Consider the following 16,679-nt stretch of genomic DNA (forward strand, 5'->3'; position numbering starts at 1 on the left):
AAGTCTGGCCAGAGGTGGTCTTCATGGAAGAGTTGCAGCCAAAAAGACATATCTCTGACATGGAAAGAAGGCCAAGTGAAAAATGGACTGATGAGTCAAAATATGAAATATTTGGCTGTAGCAAAAGGCAGTTTGTTTACCAAAAGGCTGGAGAGCGATACAGTAATGAGTAGGGCTGAGCAATTTTATCGATACTGCCATATATATCTATATTTAATTTTTTTTTTTTTAAAGCAAACTTTATTGAAAAGTCAGACGTTACAATGAGTGAAAACACAGAACATTAAGGTAATACAATACAAGCCAGGGGGTCAAATTCTACAAAACAGTGATAAATTAGTTGATAAAAATGTTGTGTAAAGTGCACAGCTCTCACGTTTGTGACATGTTCGTTTGTTTCTGTTTGTCTGGTGGTGTTTTCCTTCCGGTTCAAAGATCGGACCACCAGTCCAGTCAGCGACGATTCATGTCAAATCACACTGTCCCTTTTTTCCCCCAGAAAATGATGGAAGTGTATCGTATGGTATGGTGAGATTAGTGTATCGTTTCAGCCCTAATAATGCGTGTATGCTGTCAACAGTGAAGCATGTTGGAGGCTCTTTGGAAGTTTGGGGCTGCATGTCTGCAAATAGAGTTGGATATTTGCTCAGGATTAATAGTGTCCTCGGTGCTGAGAAATACAGGCAGGTACCATCAGGGAGCCGTATCATTGACCCCAAACATGCAGCCAATGTCATTAAGAACTACCTTCAGCATAAAGGCAAGGCAAGGCAATTTTATTTATAGAGCACAATTCATACACAGGGCAATTCAAAGTGCTTCACAGCTAAAAAAATTACAAGAAGGCAATAAAATCATTAAAAAGAAATTAAAAATAAAATAAAGAAATTAAAAACCCATTAAAATAATCATTAATTAATTAAAAAGCAAAGAGTGCATATAGCTGCTCCAAACTTTTTCTCCCTGATGGATGAAGCGCAACGCTCCGACTGATGGTTTAAACGCCTTTTATTTCATACATTTTCTGACAATCGTCCAAGACCACCGTGAACACTGAAATACAACAAGATTTCCACGGTGGAAAATATACATTAGTGAAATACCAACTATTATTGCTCGGAAAAAACATAAATTACACACACACACAAAACAAGAATATTTCTTTCGATTGTCATACCGTGTGCCTTTCCAATCAGAAGGTTTAGAGTTGCTAGAAGTCCATATTACAGTCCTTTTTCCTTTCTTTTTCCTTTACATATGCCGCTTGCGCAATCGCCTGAGCGTGAAAACAAACTCACCTGTTTCCATCAGGTGTTATCACGTGACAGCCGACGTAGTCAAGTGACGTTACCAATTAAACAATTTTTCAAAAGGTATGCACATAAAATCTAAATATACAAAATATTAAATGGATATTACAAGAAAAAATAAATAAATTTACACAGAAAAAAATGCTTGTTTCAGCGTTCGCTACACTGCCACCAAAATTATAAAAAGGTTTACTTTCACCATATTCAAAGAAATAAAACTTGTAATTTTCTAACAACTTGAAACTTAAACTTTACCCATAATTTCCATCAATGTCTGTTTAGGTGACTGACTCTTTTCATTTTTATGTTAATGTTGAGCTATTTTGAATAATGCTCAACTAACACAACTAATTTCTGTACTGGACGCTCAAGAAATGAAGGTTGTGTTAAGCGCTCACCCTTTGGTCCTAACTTATTTTGGCCTACTTGTATTTTCACCTTTCGCACAAGACCATCATCATCTTCATGTGCCTCAAAAACTTTAGCTAGGGGCCACTCATTTCTGGGAGTGTTTTCATCCTTAACAATGACTACATCTCCAACCTGTACGTTTCGTCTGGTTGTATGCCACTGCTGACGAAGGTTGATGTTGGTTAAGTATTCTCGGCGCCACCTGCTCCAGAACTGTTCTGAGAGATACTGCACTTTGCGCCATCTTTTTCTTGCATACAGATCTTCTTGAACGAACTTTCCAGGAGGTGGAAGGGGCATCGTAGGCTTCATCGTAAGCAAGTGATTGGGTGTCAAGGGTTCAGCACTTTTGGGATCAGCGAGGGTGTTTGTTGTCAGTGGGCGACTGTTGACTATAGACATGGCCTCGTAGAAGAACGTCCTTAATGAGGAGTCATCCAGTTGTCCTTTAGCCTGAGCAAGCACAGAGCTCATCACGCTCCTGGTCGTCCGTATCTGACGCTCCCATATGCCTCCCATATGACTGGCTTCGGGAACATTCATAAGAAAGTCACATTCTTTTCTTGCGAGATAGGTCGCGATTCTTTCCTTGTCAAGTTCCATCAAGCACTTTCCCAACTCATTCTTTGCTCCTATGAAATTCGTACCTTGGTCAGATCTGATTTGTCTGACTGTTCCTCTTATTGCAATGAAGCATCTTAATGCATTAAGAAAAACATCGGTTGTCAGGTCCTCAAGCATCTCGATATGGATGGCCCGTGAGCTTAGGCATGTTAACAACAGTCCATATCTCTTGTACTCTTTTCTACCTTGTTTTGTGTAGAAAGGGCCAAAACAGTCGATGCCTGTATATGAGAAAGGAGGAGATGGCTCTATTCGGTCAACAGGTAAGTCAGCCATGCGCTGTTCTTCAGTTTGACCCCGCACCCTCCTACATGTCACGCAACTCTTGATGTGCTTGGCCACCACTTTACTAGCACCCATAATCCAGTATCCGTTGGCTCTGAGATTGTTCAGTGTTTGCCCTCGGCCTTGGTGCTGTGTTCTTTTGTGGCAATGGTCAAGTATCAGTTGCGTTACAATGCCTTCTTTTGGGAGTATTACAGGATGTTTGAACTCTAGCGACGCTGATGACCTTCTTAACCTGCCACCAACTCTGAGCACTCCGTCCTTAAGAAATGGGTCAAGCTCATACATTTTGTGATTTTTCCTAAGTTTTTGTGATTGGCTAAGCAGTTTGAGCTCTTCTCCAAATGCTTCCTTTTGTGCCGCCTTGATCAGCACGAGAGCTGCTTTCTTTCGCTCTTCCACAGTAACAGGCCCAGATATGTCTCTATGAACCAGCCTCTGAATGCGAGCAATGACGTTGAGGCATGTGACCCAGTCTGAAAATCTTGCCAACCTTTTCAGGAGGTCATCTTCCACAATATCAGTTTTCAGTACTTTGACCTCAGGGTCACCTATGAGAAGCTCTGGGGTTGTTGGGTTAGTCACAATTTCCTGTTCCCATAAGAACTTGGGTCCTCTTAGCCAATCTGATGCCATTAGATCTGCCACCTTGAGTCCTCTAGATGCATGATCTGCCGGGTTTTGACTTGTTTCAATGTAAAACCATTGATTAGGGTCCGTAGTGTCTCTGATTTTTTGGATCCGATTAGCAACAAAAACATGAAAACGCCGGGCATCATTTTTGATGTATCCCAGTACCACTTGTGAATCCGTCCAAAAGTACTCAGCATCGACTTTCAAGCCGAGCTCTTCTCTGAGGATCTTGCTTACGGCTGCAGAGATTGTGGCAGCGGTTAGCTCCAGTCGTGGGACACTGACAATCTTCATGGGTGCTACCCTAGCCTTGGCCATGACTAAAGTGCAATGCACTTGTTCTTCAGCTACGATCCTAATATACGAACACTGCCCATAGCCATCGTTACTGGCATCGGAAAAGTGATGCAGCTCAATCTTCTGGATCGTGCCTAGATTGTTGGGAACAAAGCACCTTGGTATTTGAATGGTTTGAAGATTGTTCAGGTCATTGAGCCATGTCTCCCACTTTGGCCTTAGTTCTAGTGGGACAGGCTCATCCCAGCCTACACCTCGCTTGCACATTTCTTGCAAGATTCTTTTCCCAGTCAAGATGTAGGGGGCCAGAAATCCTAGCAGATCATATATGCTAGCGACTGTGGATAAGATACCTCGTCGAGTGGCGGTTCTTTCTTGTTGGACTACATTGAATGAGAAGACATCCAATTCTATGTTCCATTTCACTCCAAGCACTCTCTGGGCTGGTAGCTCTGTGTAGTTTAAGTCCACGTCCTTGACTTTTACAGCACGCTCACTCTCTGGAATTCTCTCCAAGACAGCTCTGTTATTGCAAACAAACTTGTGCAGTCGCAGTTGTCCCTTCTGACAGACTTCTCTTGCTTCATGGACAAGTTTCTTGGCCTTTTGAATGGTATCCAGACTGACAAGACCATCATCCACATAAAAGTTTCCCCGGATGAAGCTTGCTGCCATGGGGTACTCACTCTCATACTTGGTGGCGAGGTATTTCATGCCGTAATTTGCGCATCCTGGCGATGATGCCGCTCCAAATATGTGCACCCTCATGCGGTATTCTTTGGGTTCAGTCATTGTGTTCCCATTCTCCCACCACAGGAACCTCATGAAATTACAATCTTCTGGAGTGACATGAAAGCGGTGGAACATTTTCTCCACGTCGCAGTTGATCGCAATTGGATACTGTCGGAACCGACACAGCACTCCAGTCAAGGTGTTAGTTAAATCAGGTCCTGTGAGGAGGTGGTCATTCAACGAGGTTCCTTCGTATTTGGCAGAACAGTCGAAGACAACTCTTATTTTCTCTGGCTTTCGCGGGTGGTACACCCCATGGTGTGGGATGTACCAGATGTTCCCGTCCTTTGGTGTTACATGCACTTCCTCTGCATCACCATCTTTGAAAACATTGACCATGAACTGAACATAGTCCTCCTTGTATTTGGAATTTTTGTCCATCTTCACTTTCAGATGTTTCAGCCTAACTGTGGCAAGATGTTTGTTGTTAGGCAGCTGGGGGCGCTCTCTAAAGGGCAGAGGCATCTCCAGATGACCATTGTCATTGTGATGAATTCCCTCATTCAGAATTTGTAGGAACTGAATATCTTCTTGAGAGATCATTCCATCTGTGGGGTTTGTATCCTGAAAATCTCTCTCAAGAGCCTTAATCACACATGCAGGTGTAATAGGTGGAATTTCCTTTACAGAGATGTGATAGCAGAATCCAGCATTTGTTCTTCCACCAGTAGTAGGCGTTTTGGCACCAACTACGCTCCACCCGAGGTCTGTTTTCACTGCATATGGCTCATGCTCGGCTCTGGCTACGACTTCTTTTGGTTTTAGAGCTCTGACACAGTCGTAGCCTATAAGCAGTCCAGCAGGACAGTCTAGCAAGTCTGGCATCTCGTCAGCTATGCTAAGCAGGTGTGTCCATCCTTTGGCTGTTTCCCGAGTTGGAATGCTGGTCTTCTCCAATGGGATATCTTCTCGAGTGTAAGCTGGCGGTAGCTCAATGCTTTCTTCGGAACTGTATCCTCTGACCTTTAACCCACTGGCTCTGTGACAATTCACTATTGACCTGTCAGTCATTGTTGACAACTTGAGTTTAACAGGTTCAGTGTGTGCCTTAAGTTTTTCACACACCTCTTCATTAACGAATGTATTGCTACTTTGTGTATCTAACAGAGCATACACCAAGATCTCTGGGCTATTCTTGACAGCACTAGACAGCCACACCGGGACTATCATTGAAGTGCGGTCAGCATTGGTCATGTTCATACTACACGAAGCAGTAGAGGTATTGTCTCTCTGTTCGTCATGAAGCGGAGTTGGATGGCTCTTTCTACAAACATTGCAAGTAGCCCTTTTTCGACAATCCTTTGCCATATGACCAACTCTCAAGCAAGCGAAGCACATGTTGTTGGTTTTCACAAACGCTTTTTTCTCTTCAAGAGTCAGAGCAGCAAATTTTTCGCATTTGTAAATGAAGTGGTTCCCTTGACAGCATATGCATTTTATGTGCTTCTTTGTTTGAGCAGCAGCTGGATTAACTGTCGAGCCTGCTGATTCACCTGAATCTTTAGAAGGGTAACCTTTCCCTTGAGCAACCTTTGTTGTTGTCACTAGGGTTCTGGCTTTGATGCGTTTCACTTCTGTGCCTGGTTTCTCGTCTATCTTCTTCAAAGCATGAAGCGAGGAAACCGGGTTGCAGGCAATGCGTGCCTCCTTGGCTAAGAAGTTTGAGAACGCTTCAAAACTTGGGTATGGCTTGCCGTCATCCAAATCCATGGTGACAAGTCGATTCCATCGAGCTGTTGCCCAGTCAGGAAGTTTCTGGAGTAGCCTTTGATTCTCCTCACAATCGTCCAGAACTTTAAGACCTGATATGTGAGGCATTGCATTTTTGCATGACACAAGAAAATCACTGAACTCTCTTAATTTTAGTGGCTCTTTTGGTCCTATCTTGGGCCAGCTACTAAGTTTACCCCGAAAGGCTCTTTGCACTATGAATGGGTGGCCATAGCGCTTGTTCAGTGCATCCCAGGCGTGCGTGTATGCTTCATTATCACTTCGGTAAAAAGTTCCTTCCAGCACAGACAGTGCATCTCCACTTATGTATTTTCTGAGATAAAACAGTCTATGTGCTGGGCTTGCACAAGTAGTCTCTATCAAGGCTTTAAAGCTGGTTCGCCATTCAGTGAATTTGAGAGGATCCCCACTAAACACAGATGGCTCAGGTGCCGGAAGTCTTGTCATCATCAGAGATTCTTTAAAGGCTTGCACTAGTGTCACGTCATTCAATTTTTGTTCTGGCTGTTTTTCAGAGCGAGGAGGGACTAATGTGCCATGGAGAATCTGAGCATATGGAGCTGTGTTTTGCTGAGTTTGGGGCTGACCTGGAGACAGAGTTATTTCTTGCTTTTCTCCCATTTCAGTTTTCATTTTTGTTTCCTCCTCCGCATACACATCATATTCAGCTTGCATAGCTTCCAGATCCCTTTGGTGTTCCAGCATCGTCAGTTTTTCTTGCTGAGCAAATACTTCTTTTCTCTGTGCAGCTATTTCACTTTCTCTGTTTATTTCGGCACGTTTTGATGCTAAGCGTGCTGCTGCTTCTGCTTTCTTTAATGACACTTGACTTCCTGATACGCTATCTGCGCCAGCTCTTGATACAGTGGACCCATATATTGATTTTGCATCATCTCTCTGAAGTAATTTAAAGAGTGATTCCTTTACTGCGGCAGCATCAAACTCATTGCCTACTTCTGAGCAGCGCATTTTCAACAGAGCAACTACTTCTTTTGTTACTGAGGTGCAGCTATCCATTCGCCGTCTTATGTCTTGGCTTGGTGTGGTCAATGCACGTAGGCTTTTGTATATTTGCGTTAAGTGTGACTCATAGTCTTCCAAAGTAGTTGTCATACTTTCAAGCTCCTCTTCGTCACATTCTTCTTTGAGTTTGCTTCTAGTGTACTGAACCTCACTTTTGAAGCTTACATAAGTTAGCATAAACTTTCTTTCCTTTTTTACACTCTCTCCTTTTGCATATTCAAGCCACTTTTCAGTTGGTTTTCGCTCTCTTTCTGATCGCCTTGGTTGTTCAGGTTTCGAAGTTGGTTCCTTGCTCTCTACGCTATGTGCTTGCAGATTGTTGTCAATTTCAGCTATGCGTTCTGTCATGTGGTCTCTTAATGTTGCATCTGTTTCAGTTTCTAACTTGGTTTGTAGTTCTATTTTCTCTTCTTCAAGAGCCTGAATTACTCCCTCAAGTACAAGAACACTCTCTTTGGTTTGAGCCATTTTCTGTACTATTTTGAAACAACACTAAACGCAGTAATCAAAATCTTAATCTTAAGCAAAACTTATGGTACAAGTATGCCTATTAATTTCAAATATATTAACCACACACAGGTTAAACCAAACAAGAAATCCAAAGTAGGAATGTCAAATTACTTATTTTCACAGGCCAGAAATATTCACACAAAATATGCACACAATGGCCTTTCACATTTATTTAAATATTTACAAGTTATAATGTTCGTTTCTTGCCAACTGAAAGAACCTGAAATCCAAGGGCTTGATGTTACTACTCACGACCACGGCGCGCTGTTGCTCCCTTGTGGTGACTTGTGGAAACGGCACAGTCTCAATCTTTGTCCTTGTTGCAAGCCGACGCTATGTTTTTACAAGTCACTGCAATCGCAACGATCCGTTCTTTCTTTCCCCCGTCCACCTCGGCACGGCTGGTGAGAAGATCACAGCTTGCATTCACAGCGCGCAGTCCCTTAATGTTCTCGGCCTCGGGCTGAGCTTCACACGGGGAACGTGTTCACTATAGCTGCTCCAAACTTTTTCTCCCTGATGGATCAAGCGCAACGCTCCGACTGATGGTTTAAACGCCTTTTATTTCATACATTTTCTGACAATCGTCCAAGACCACCGTGAACACTGAAATACAACAAGATTTCCACGGTGGAAAATATACATTAGTGAAATACCAACTATTATTGCTCGGAAAAAACATAAATTACACACACACACAAAACAAGAATATTTCTTTCGATTGTCATACCGTGTGCCTTTCCAATCAGAAGGTTTAGAGTTGCTAGAAGTCCATATTACAGTCCTTTTTCCTTTCTTTTTCCTTTACATATGCCGCTTGCGCAATCGCCTGAGCGTGAAAACAAACTCATCTGTTTCCATCAGGTGTTATCACATGACAGCCGACGTAGTCAAGTGACGTTACCAATTAAACAATTTTTCAAAAGGTATGCACATAAAATCAAAATATACAAAATATTAAATGGATATTACAAGAAAAAATAAATAAATTTACACAGAAAAAAATGCTTGTTTCAGCGTTCGCTACAGTGCAGATAAAATACTTTCAGGTGTCATATGCACAGCTTAAACATTGTCAGAGTTGAGGCCTGTCTCACATCTTCTGGAAGGCTGTTCCAGATTTTAGGAGCATAAAACTGAAACGCAGCCTCACCTTGTTTAGTCCTGACTCTGGGCCCCAGCAGCAGACCCCTCCCTGAGGTTCTCAGAGCCCGAGTTGGTTCATATGGCTCTAACATGTCAGAGATGTACTTTGGCGCTTGACCGTGAAGAGACTTGTACACAAGCAGAGCTGTTTTAAAGTCTATTCTCTGGGTGACAGGAAGCCAGTGCAGAGACCTGAGCACTGGACTAATATGGTGGTATTTCCTGGTTCTAGTCAGGACTCGAGCAGCAGCGTTCTGGATGTACTGCAGCTGTCTTATAGCCCGTTTAGAGAGCCCAGTGAGCAGGCCGTTACAGTAGTCATGGATCAGTCTTTCTTTTTTTTTTTTTATTAATTTCTTTATTGAGCAACAATACAAAGACATAGAAAGGATTGGGTGGACCCCAAACATAAAAAATGCTCATTTGTTTTTGTTATACAATTTTCAGAAAAAACACCCACCCGCCCCTCCCACACAACATCCCCAACAACCCCATGTTCTAAGCACAGTACATGAATGACAATAATTTAAATCCACAAACAGGAGGACAGGAAGAGAAAGGGAAGAGAAAAAGAATAAGACAAAACAAAAGTACTAGCAACCTAAAAATAAATAATATTAGAAGGAGGAAAAAATAAATAAAATAAAGATAAAATAAAAGGGGGACAAAAAAAAAGTAAATAAATAACTAAACAAAAACTCAGACCTGCGTCTCTTCTGGTTCAATGTCTAGAGTGTCTATGATGGACAGCAGGGGGTCCCAAGTCCTGTTGAATTTACTCAATGAACCATTAAGGGAAAATCTAAGCCTCTCCAACTTCAAGTTGAAAAGAACTTCCTTGACCCATCGACTGTAAGAGGGGGGTGCAGTATGTTTCCAGTTAAGCAAAATTAAACGCCTTGCCAGTAAAGAACAGAAAGCCATGCAGTGTTGGGCTTTGCTTGCAAAGGATTTAGTTTGAAGAATACCAAAAAGAGCTGGGAGAGGACGGGGATCCTCCCCAACATCATAGGCTCTGTGGAGGGTACCAAATATTTCAGACCAAAAATGTTTCAACTTAGGGCATGACCAAAACATGTGCATGAGGTCAGCAGGAGACTCGTTACATCGATTATAGGTGTCTACAACATTTGGGTAGAATTTTGACAATCTATGATTTGTATAATAGATCCTGTGTATTAATTTGCATTGGATTAGACCATGTCGTGCACCGATAGAGGAGCTGTGTACCAATTGTAGAATATTAGCCCACTGGTCCTCCTCAAGGGTCAGGCCCAGATCTTGTTCCCATAGGTTTTTTGTTTTTTGGGGGAAGACAGCGGTAGTGGAGTCTAATGCCCTAAAAATATCTGAAATATTCCCTCTCTGATTAGGGTCCAACAAGAAAAGTTTATCTACCAAGGTTAGTGCAGGAATATTCGGAAAGTCAGGGTATTTTTTCTGCACAAAGTTCCTAATTTGAAAAAACCTAAAGAGGTGGGAGGGAGAAAGCTTAAATTTGGTCGATAAGCCAGTAAAGGACATGAAAGTGCCACCATCATAAAGATCCTTAATTGTGACAATGCCCCTCTCAAACCACAATTTAAAGGCAGAGTCCGTAATAGATGGTTTGAAATTATGGTTATCCAATATTGGTGCATAGATTGAGCAGTCTCTCAGGCCAAAATGCCTTCTGAATTGCAACCAGATTTTGAGGGACTGTTTGACTACTGGGTTTTTACTTGCATTCGCCGTTGACAAAGTGAGGGGAGAACAAAGCCACGCCCTCAATGAGGACTGAGATGAAGACATTTCAATGTCTACCCAAGCGGGCTGGTTGGTCATGGATTTATCGGTCCAATATAGCAGTTTATGAATATTGGCTGCCCAGTAATAGTGTAAAAAATTGGGGAGAGCAAGACCCCCTACTCTTTTAGGCAGTTGCAATATTTTTTTTCGTATACGCACAGGTTTATTAGCCCAGAGAAACTTAGACATTGATTTGTCCAATTTGTCAAAAAACTTTTTTGAAGTGAGTACAGGGATATGTTGAAAGAGGTAGAGAAACTTTGGCAATATGGCCATCTTAATAAGGTTCACCCTGCCAGCCAACTACAAAGGTAGAGTGGACCACCTGGCAAAGTCATCCTCGACCTTAGCAAGCAAGGGGACAAAGTTTTTATTGAAAGTGTCAGTCAGAGTCTTGGTTATGATTATACCTAGATATTTAAAACTACTGTCTGCCCTTCTAAAAGGAGCTATGCTGTCTGGGAGAGCCCCAACCAACTCGTTCAATGCAAATATTTCGCTTTTCCCAAAATTGAGTTTGTAGCCAGACAGTTGGCCAAATTTTTTTAAGATGTCTAAGGTAACTGGGAGTGATGTGGATGGCTTGGACACATAAAGGAGCAAGTCATCGGCATATAAAGATAGTTTATGTTCAGTGTTGTTATGAAAAATACCATGAAATCCTGGTGCAGATCTCAACCAGATCGCTAACGGCTCAATAGCTATAGCAAACAATAAGGGGGATAGTGGACAACCTTGTCTTGTACCACGTTGGAGTTGAAAAGGAGATGAGAAGGTATTATTTGTTTGTACACATGCAACTGGGGATGAATATAGCAATTTGACCCATGAAATGAAGCCAGACCCCAACCCAAATCTATCCATTTTCTCAAACAGGAAGTCCCATTCTACCCTGTCAAATGCTTTTTCAGCGTCCAGCGACACCACGACCTCTGGGACGCTGGAGCTGGGAGTGTTGAGTATATTGAAAAGCCTTCTAGTGTTGTGAAATGAGTGTCTACCCAACATAAAGCCTGTTTGGTCTGGTGAAATAATACTTGGTAAAATCTGTTGGAGACGAAGGGACAAAAGTTTAGCCAGAATCTTGTAATCAACATTTAAGAGCGATATGGGTCTGAAGCTACTACAAAGTAGTGGGTCCTTGTCCTTTTTTAACAGAAGAGAAATAGTGGCATTATTCAAAGTTGGGGGTAGTCGGCCAGCAGACAGTGCTTCATTATATACATCACTTAAGATTTTGGAAAGAAGTGGGGAAAATTCCTTGTAAAATTCTACTGTGAAACCATCTGGACCCGGTGACTTGCCACTTTGTAAAGCTCTGATAGCACTTGCAACCTCAGATGGAGATGTTGGGCTGGCCAACTTTTCTACCCACTCCTCTGCTATCATGGGGAAAACAATATTATTGAGTGTATTGGGTGTATTTAACTGAGGGTGGTCAGATGCATATAGATCAGAATAAAATTTGTCAAATGTTTCATTTATACTTTTTGGGTTAGTAAAGGTAATACCAGATGGTGATTTTATGGTTGGGATTAGCCTAGAGGCAGCAGCAGCTCTGGATTGCTGGGCAAGGAGTTTGCCAGCTTTGTCTCCTGACTCAAAGAATTTTTGTTGGGATCTAACCAGTTGCAGTTCTGCTTCGTTGGTGGTTAAAAGAACTAGTTCAGAATGAAGTTGTAACCGTCTTTTGTAGAGTGCAGGATCTGGATTTCTAGAATAATTATCATCAACTTCAAGGATCATTTGTGCTAACTCTGTCTGTCTTTTCACATTTGTTTTTTTAAGGTAAGCTGTATAAGAAATTACATAGCCTCTCAGATATGCCTTGTAGGTTTCCCATAAAGTACCCCTTGACACGTCTGGAGTGTCATTTATTGAAAAAAATACTTGAGAGGTGGTTGTTGCAGGCTCAGCAAAGAGGTCATTAGCTAGTAGACTTGAGCTAAATCTCCATCGTGTCAGATGGCGCCTATAAGTAGGACAATGTATGTCTAGAGAAGTGGGAGCGTGATCTGAAATGATAATACTATGGTAATCACATGAGCATATATTAGAAAGCAATCTGTTGTCTAAGAGAAAGAAGTCTATTCTAGAATAAGAATGGTGGACAGGCAAAAAAAATGAAAACGATTTTTTTGTCTGGAAATTTAAACCTCCATGGATCTGAAAAACCCAACTGTGATGCAGTGGATGAAAGTAGTTTGGCTGACTTAGTAAGGGAGTACGGTCTGGTTGAAGATCTGTCTAAATTAGGATGCTGAACAAAATTGAAATCCCCCCTATGATTACATGGTAAGTTTCAATATTGGGCATGGATGTAAAAAACTTGGATATGAACTTATCATCATCCCAGTTTGGTGCATAAACACTGGCCAAGATGACTGGGGTGTTACACAGCAGCCCTGACACTATAACAAACCTGCCAGATGAATCAGCTACAAGTTTTTCTAGCTCAAAGGGAATGTGGCTTTGAATCAAGATTGCAGCCCCCCTGGCCCTATCACTGAATGGTTTGGAATGATATAGTTGGTTGAACCGGCCCCTTTTAATGCGCAAAATTTCCTCTGTACGCAGGTGTGTCTCCTGCAAAAACACCACATCGCCTCTCAACCCCTGAATATGAGACATGTTATTTATTTTCGTTGCTTGGTTTGCCCCTTTGACATTCCATGATATGAACCGAATATTATTCACTGACTTTTTATCATCCATGCAAGCAGTAAAAATCTGTGTGAAGTATGCATACCATGATATTAAAGTGCATGGAAAGTAAGCACATGCAGGAGCACAGTGTCTGAGAAATGAAAAAGGAAAGGAAAAAGAAAGGAGGAGGGGAAGAAAAGATTAAAAAAAAAAAAAGCCCTGACCCCACCCGTCTCCAATACAACCCACTCCCAGTAACCCCTTATACCCACAGTCCCTGCACAAAAGTGCCATCTTCACTTAGCAAAATTATCCGGGGGCTCTATTCCACTCTCTCTCCCCCACCACACAATCATAAAAAAAAAGGTTATAGAAAATTAAATTCAACCAATCTACATCGTATGACACTAAAATGATTGAATATAGACTAGACAGTAACAGTAGCCTAACTCCAAAAAAACACAAAACAGAATGGGTTAAACTTTCCACGCCGTTTCAGGCACGTTTAGCCGACACATTATCAGGCTTCAGTAGGCAATTAAGCACAGCCAACAATAACGGTAACGGAAGGCCTACAAAGGTGACTACGGTTCTCATTCATAGAAAATGAACAGGCAGTCCAGGCTTATGTCCATACACCACTCGGTGACATAATGAAAGTGAAACTTAAAAGAAGCATAGCCTACCATCAAAGTGATCGCAGTCCCTATGTACCCGCATTTTTTAAACTCAAGTCAGCGTTATTCCAACTCTACATTAGACTCGCCCTTCTCGCAGAAAAAGGAAATAGTAGCAATTCGTCACCTCAGCTGAGCCTTGACTTGAATCAGTCCTCCTCCGTTCTTGGAGCAGGCTCGTAGGTGGCCAGAAACTGCTCAGCTGCTCTCACTGATTTCAAGTGCCGTCTCTTGCCATCTTCCGACCTGATAAACAGTCGCGCAGGATACTGCAGTGAGGGCTTGAGGTGGAGAGTGTAGAGTTGTTGCATTATGTCTTTGTATTCTGCGCGCTGTTCCAGGACTTCGGGGCTGTAGTCTTCGTAAATATATATTGGCGCATCATTGTACTTCAGCTCGCCTCGCCGTCGCCGGGCTGCGCGAATCACTGCCTCCTTCGTTTGAAACTTGTGAAAACAAATGATCACGGCCCTGGGCTTTTCTCCTTCGGCTGGTTTGTCTCTAAGCGCACGGTTTTCTTGTCCTGTTTGTTTGATGTAGTTCTAGAAGTCATTCTGGTTGGTAGTGTGCGTAAAACACATTCAGACGATCGTAGGCACTAATTTCAGTAAATTTGAGCGAATAGATGGTCAAATATAAGTTGTGTGGCAGGAGCCCAAAAAAACACCACTACTCCATTCCGCTCGCCAACCGGAACCCCTGGATTAGTCTTTCTAAGTCTGGTTTAGACACTATTCCTTTGATTCTGGCAATGTTTTTTAGATGGTAAAAAGCTGCTGATGTTACAGATTTAATGTGGCTGTTAAAGTGCAGGTCTGAGTCCAATATTACCCCGAGATTTCTAACTTGATAGTTAGGTTTTAGAGAGAGAGTCTCAAGGTGACTGATAACACTTTCTCTTTGTTTCTGTGGGCCACAGACAATGATTTCAGTTTTGTCTGAGTTTAGCTGGAGAAAATAGTTTTGCATCCACACACTGATCTGTTCGATGCAGCGACACAATGTATCTACAGGCCCGTGTTCTCCTGCCGTCAGTGACACATAGATCTGAGTGTCATCTGCATAGTTGTGGTAGGACACATTATAGCTGCGTATTAGCTGGCCTAGTGGAAGCATGTACAGATTGAACAATAGGGTCCCAGGATTGACCCCTGGGGAACCCCACAGGTCATAGCCATTTGGTCTGAGACACAGTTACCAATTTCAACTAAATATTTCCTGTCCTCCAGATAGGACTTGAACCAGTTTAAAGCACGACCAGAGATTCCCACCCAGTCTTCTAACCTCTGTAATAAGGTCGCATGGTCAACTGTGTCAAAGGCAGCACTCAGGAAGAACAAGAAGTCCTGGAAGTGATTTTAAATGACTATGATTAAGAGACAATGTTTTGATGGTTCTTGATTATCTTCCTTTTTATTAGGCATGGCAGAGTCTGCAGGACGGTGCTCCTCCGTCTCGTCCATCTCTTCCATCTCTCTAATGGAGATCAAGGCTGAGACTCATCTTGTCCTTCAAGCTTTTCTCGAACGGACACTTTCCACTCCCCAGAAAGAGAGGCCTGGAAGGATAGGAGGATCTTACAATGATGATAACAAGTACAGGTAATGTTATTCACCCTCTAGTTTCTGCTAGTTTTTTAAACTGGGTGCATATGGTCCAGGAATGTGTCCCTTCTGGAATCAGCAGCATTCCATTTGGAGGATTTGGTTGTGCGTTCTGTATGTTGTGGCTTGTGAGCCGGAGCCACCGTCCTACATAAATGATTCATCCAGGATTTTATACAGGAGACAGAACATGAACATCCTTGTTCTGCGGGGTGAGTGAAAGATTGAGCAAAGCTACTTTGTTAATCACATTTTTGTGTTCACTCTGAGTGGGTGCATGCTGGAGTTTGATGATGGACTCATGAGTTTAGCATACCAAAGGTGCCCGAGTCTTGTTTGGTGTGGGACTTGTTGGGATTGGGTGGGAGGTTTCTTCTCTTTAGAGTTGCTTAGTTAGCTGAGGTAGTGACACGTTGAGCTTTCACAGGGTAAGTTGTGTCCTGTGCTTGAACCAGCAGCTATGGGTGTGGCTTCTGGTGTTAAATGAGCTTGCAGCTTTTTGGAGACAATTTGTTGCTGAATGATCAAAAATGTTAAAAGCAAACTTCAGTGTTCTGTATAGCTGTGCCAACACCTGATCAGCTTTCATATCGTGACCATTTTTCATGGATGTAAAATCAGGCATATCCTAATGTCTGTAAATACAACTGCAACCTCCTCTATCTAGAAACTGTTTTCAGAATGGACATGCAAACATTTCATAAAAGGTACAATTATGGTCCATGGATCAGTTTTCACAATTTTGTGTTGAACAATAAATGCAACAACCCACCCTAACCAGGTTTACTGTCCTCCAGGTGCTGTCCCACTTGTTTCTTTCCTTCAAGTGACCTGTTGTGTTCCAGCCAGCATTACCATTTCGTACTTTTTTACTTCTATCAAGCTCTTTACACATGCTTGCTTCTCTCTCTGTGTGTCACGGAGAGTGGAGATGATGAAAAGAGGACTCAAATGCAGACACGAATTAGGCAGGAGGATGCATGATTCATTTAGAAACCGCAACAAAAAAGTGCCGCCAAGCCAGAACACCAGAAACCTAAACTGATTTAAAAAAACGTAAGAAACCTGACAGTGACAAAGAACAGCAATCTGACAGACTGTGAGAAACCAGAGATAAATACTGTGAGAACTGATGAGTTAATGAACACAGCTGAGTGGGTGGGTTAATGACCTGAACAGGCAAACTGAGGAAAACTGTGGGC

General features: G+C 42.3%; 1 protein-coding gene across 2 annotated transcripts in view; it reads left to right on the plus strand.

Moving 5' to 3' along the window:
* The window catches only part of bcl2l12 (BCL2 like 12), a 50,440-nt gene that overhangs the window by 13,273 nt on the left and 20,488 nt on the right, over nucleotides 1-16,679 (plus strand). The window contains exon 2 of one of the 2 annotated variants that reach the window (XM_075453938.1): nucleotides 15,294-15,474. The exons of the other annotated variant lie outside the window; for it this stretch is intronic. Coding sequence (XP_075310053.1) covers nucleotides 15,296-15,474 — 179 coding nt within the window. The 5' untranslated portion in view covers nucleotides 15,294-15,295. The remainder of the gene's footprint in view (nucleotides 1-15,293; nucleotides 15,475-16,679) is intronic. 2 annotated transcript variants of the gene reach the window in all.

Source organism: Odontesthes bonariensis, chromosome 21 (genome assembly GCF_027942865.1).
Source record: "Odontesthes bonariensis isolate fOdoBon6 chromosome 21, fOdoBon6.hap1, whole genome shotgun sequence".
NCBI lineage: Eukaryota > Metazoa > Chordata > Actinopteri > Atheriniformes > Atherinopsidae > Odontesthes > Odontesthes bonariensis.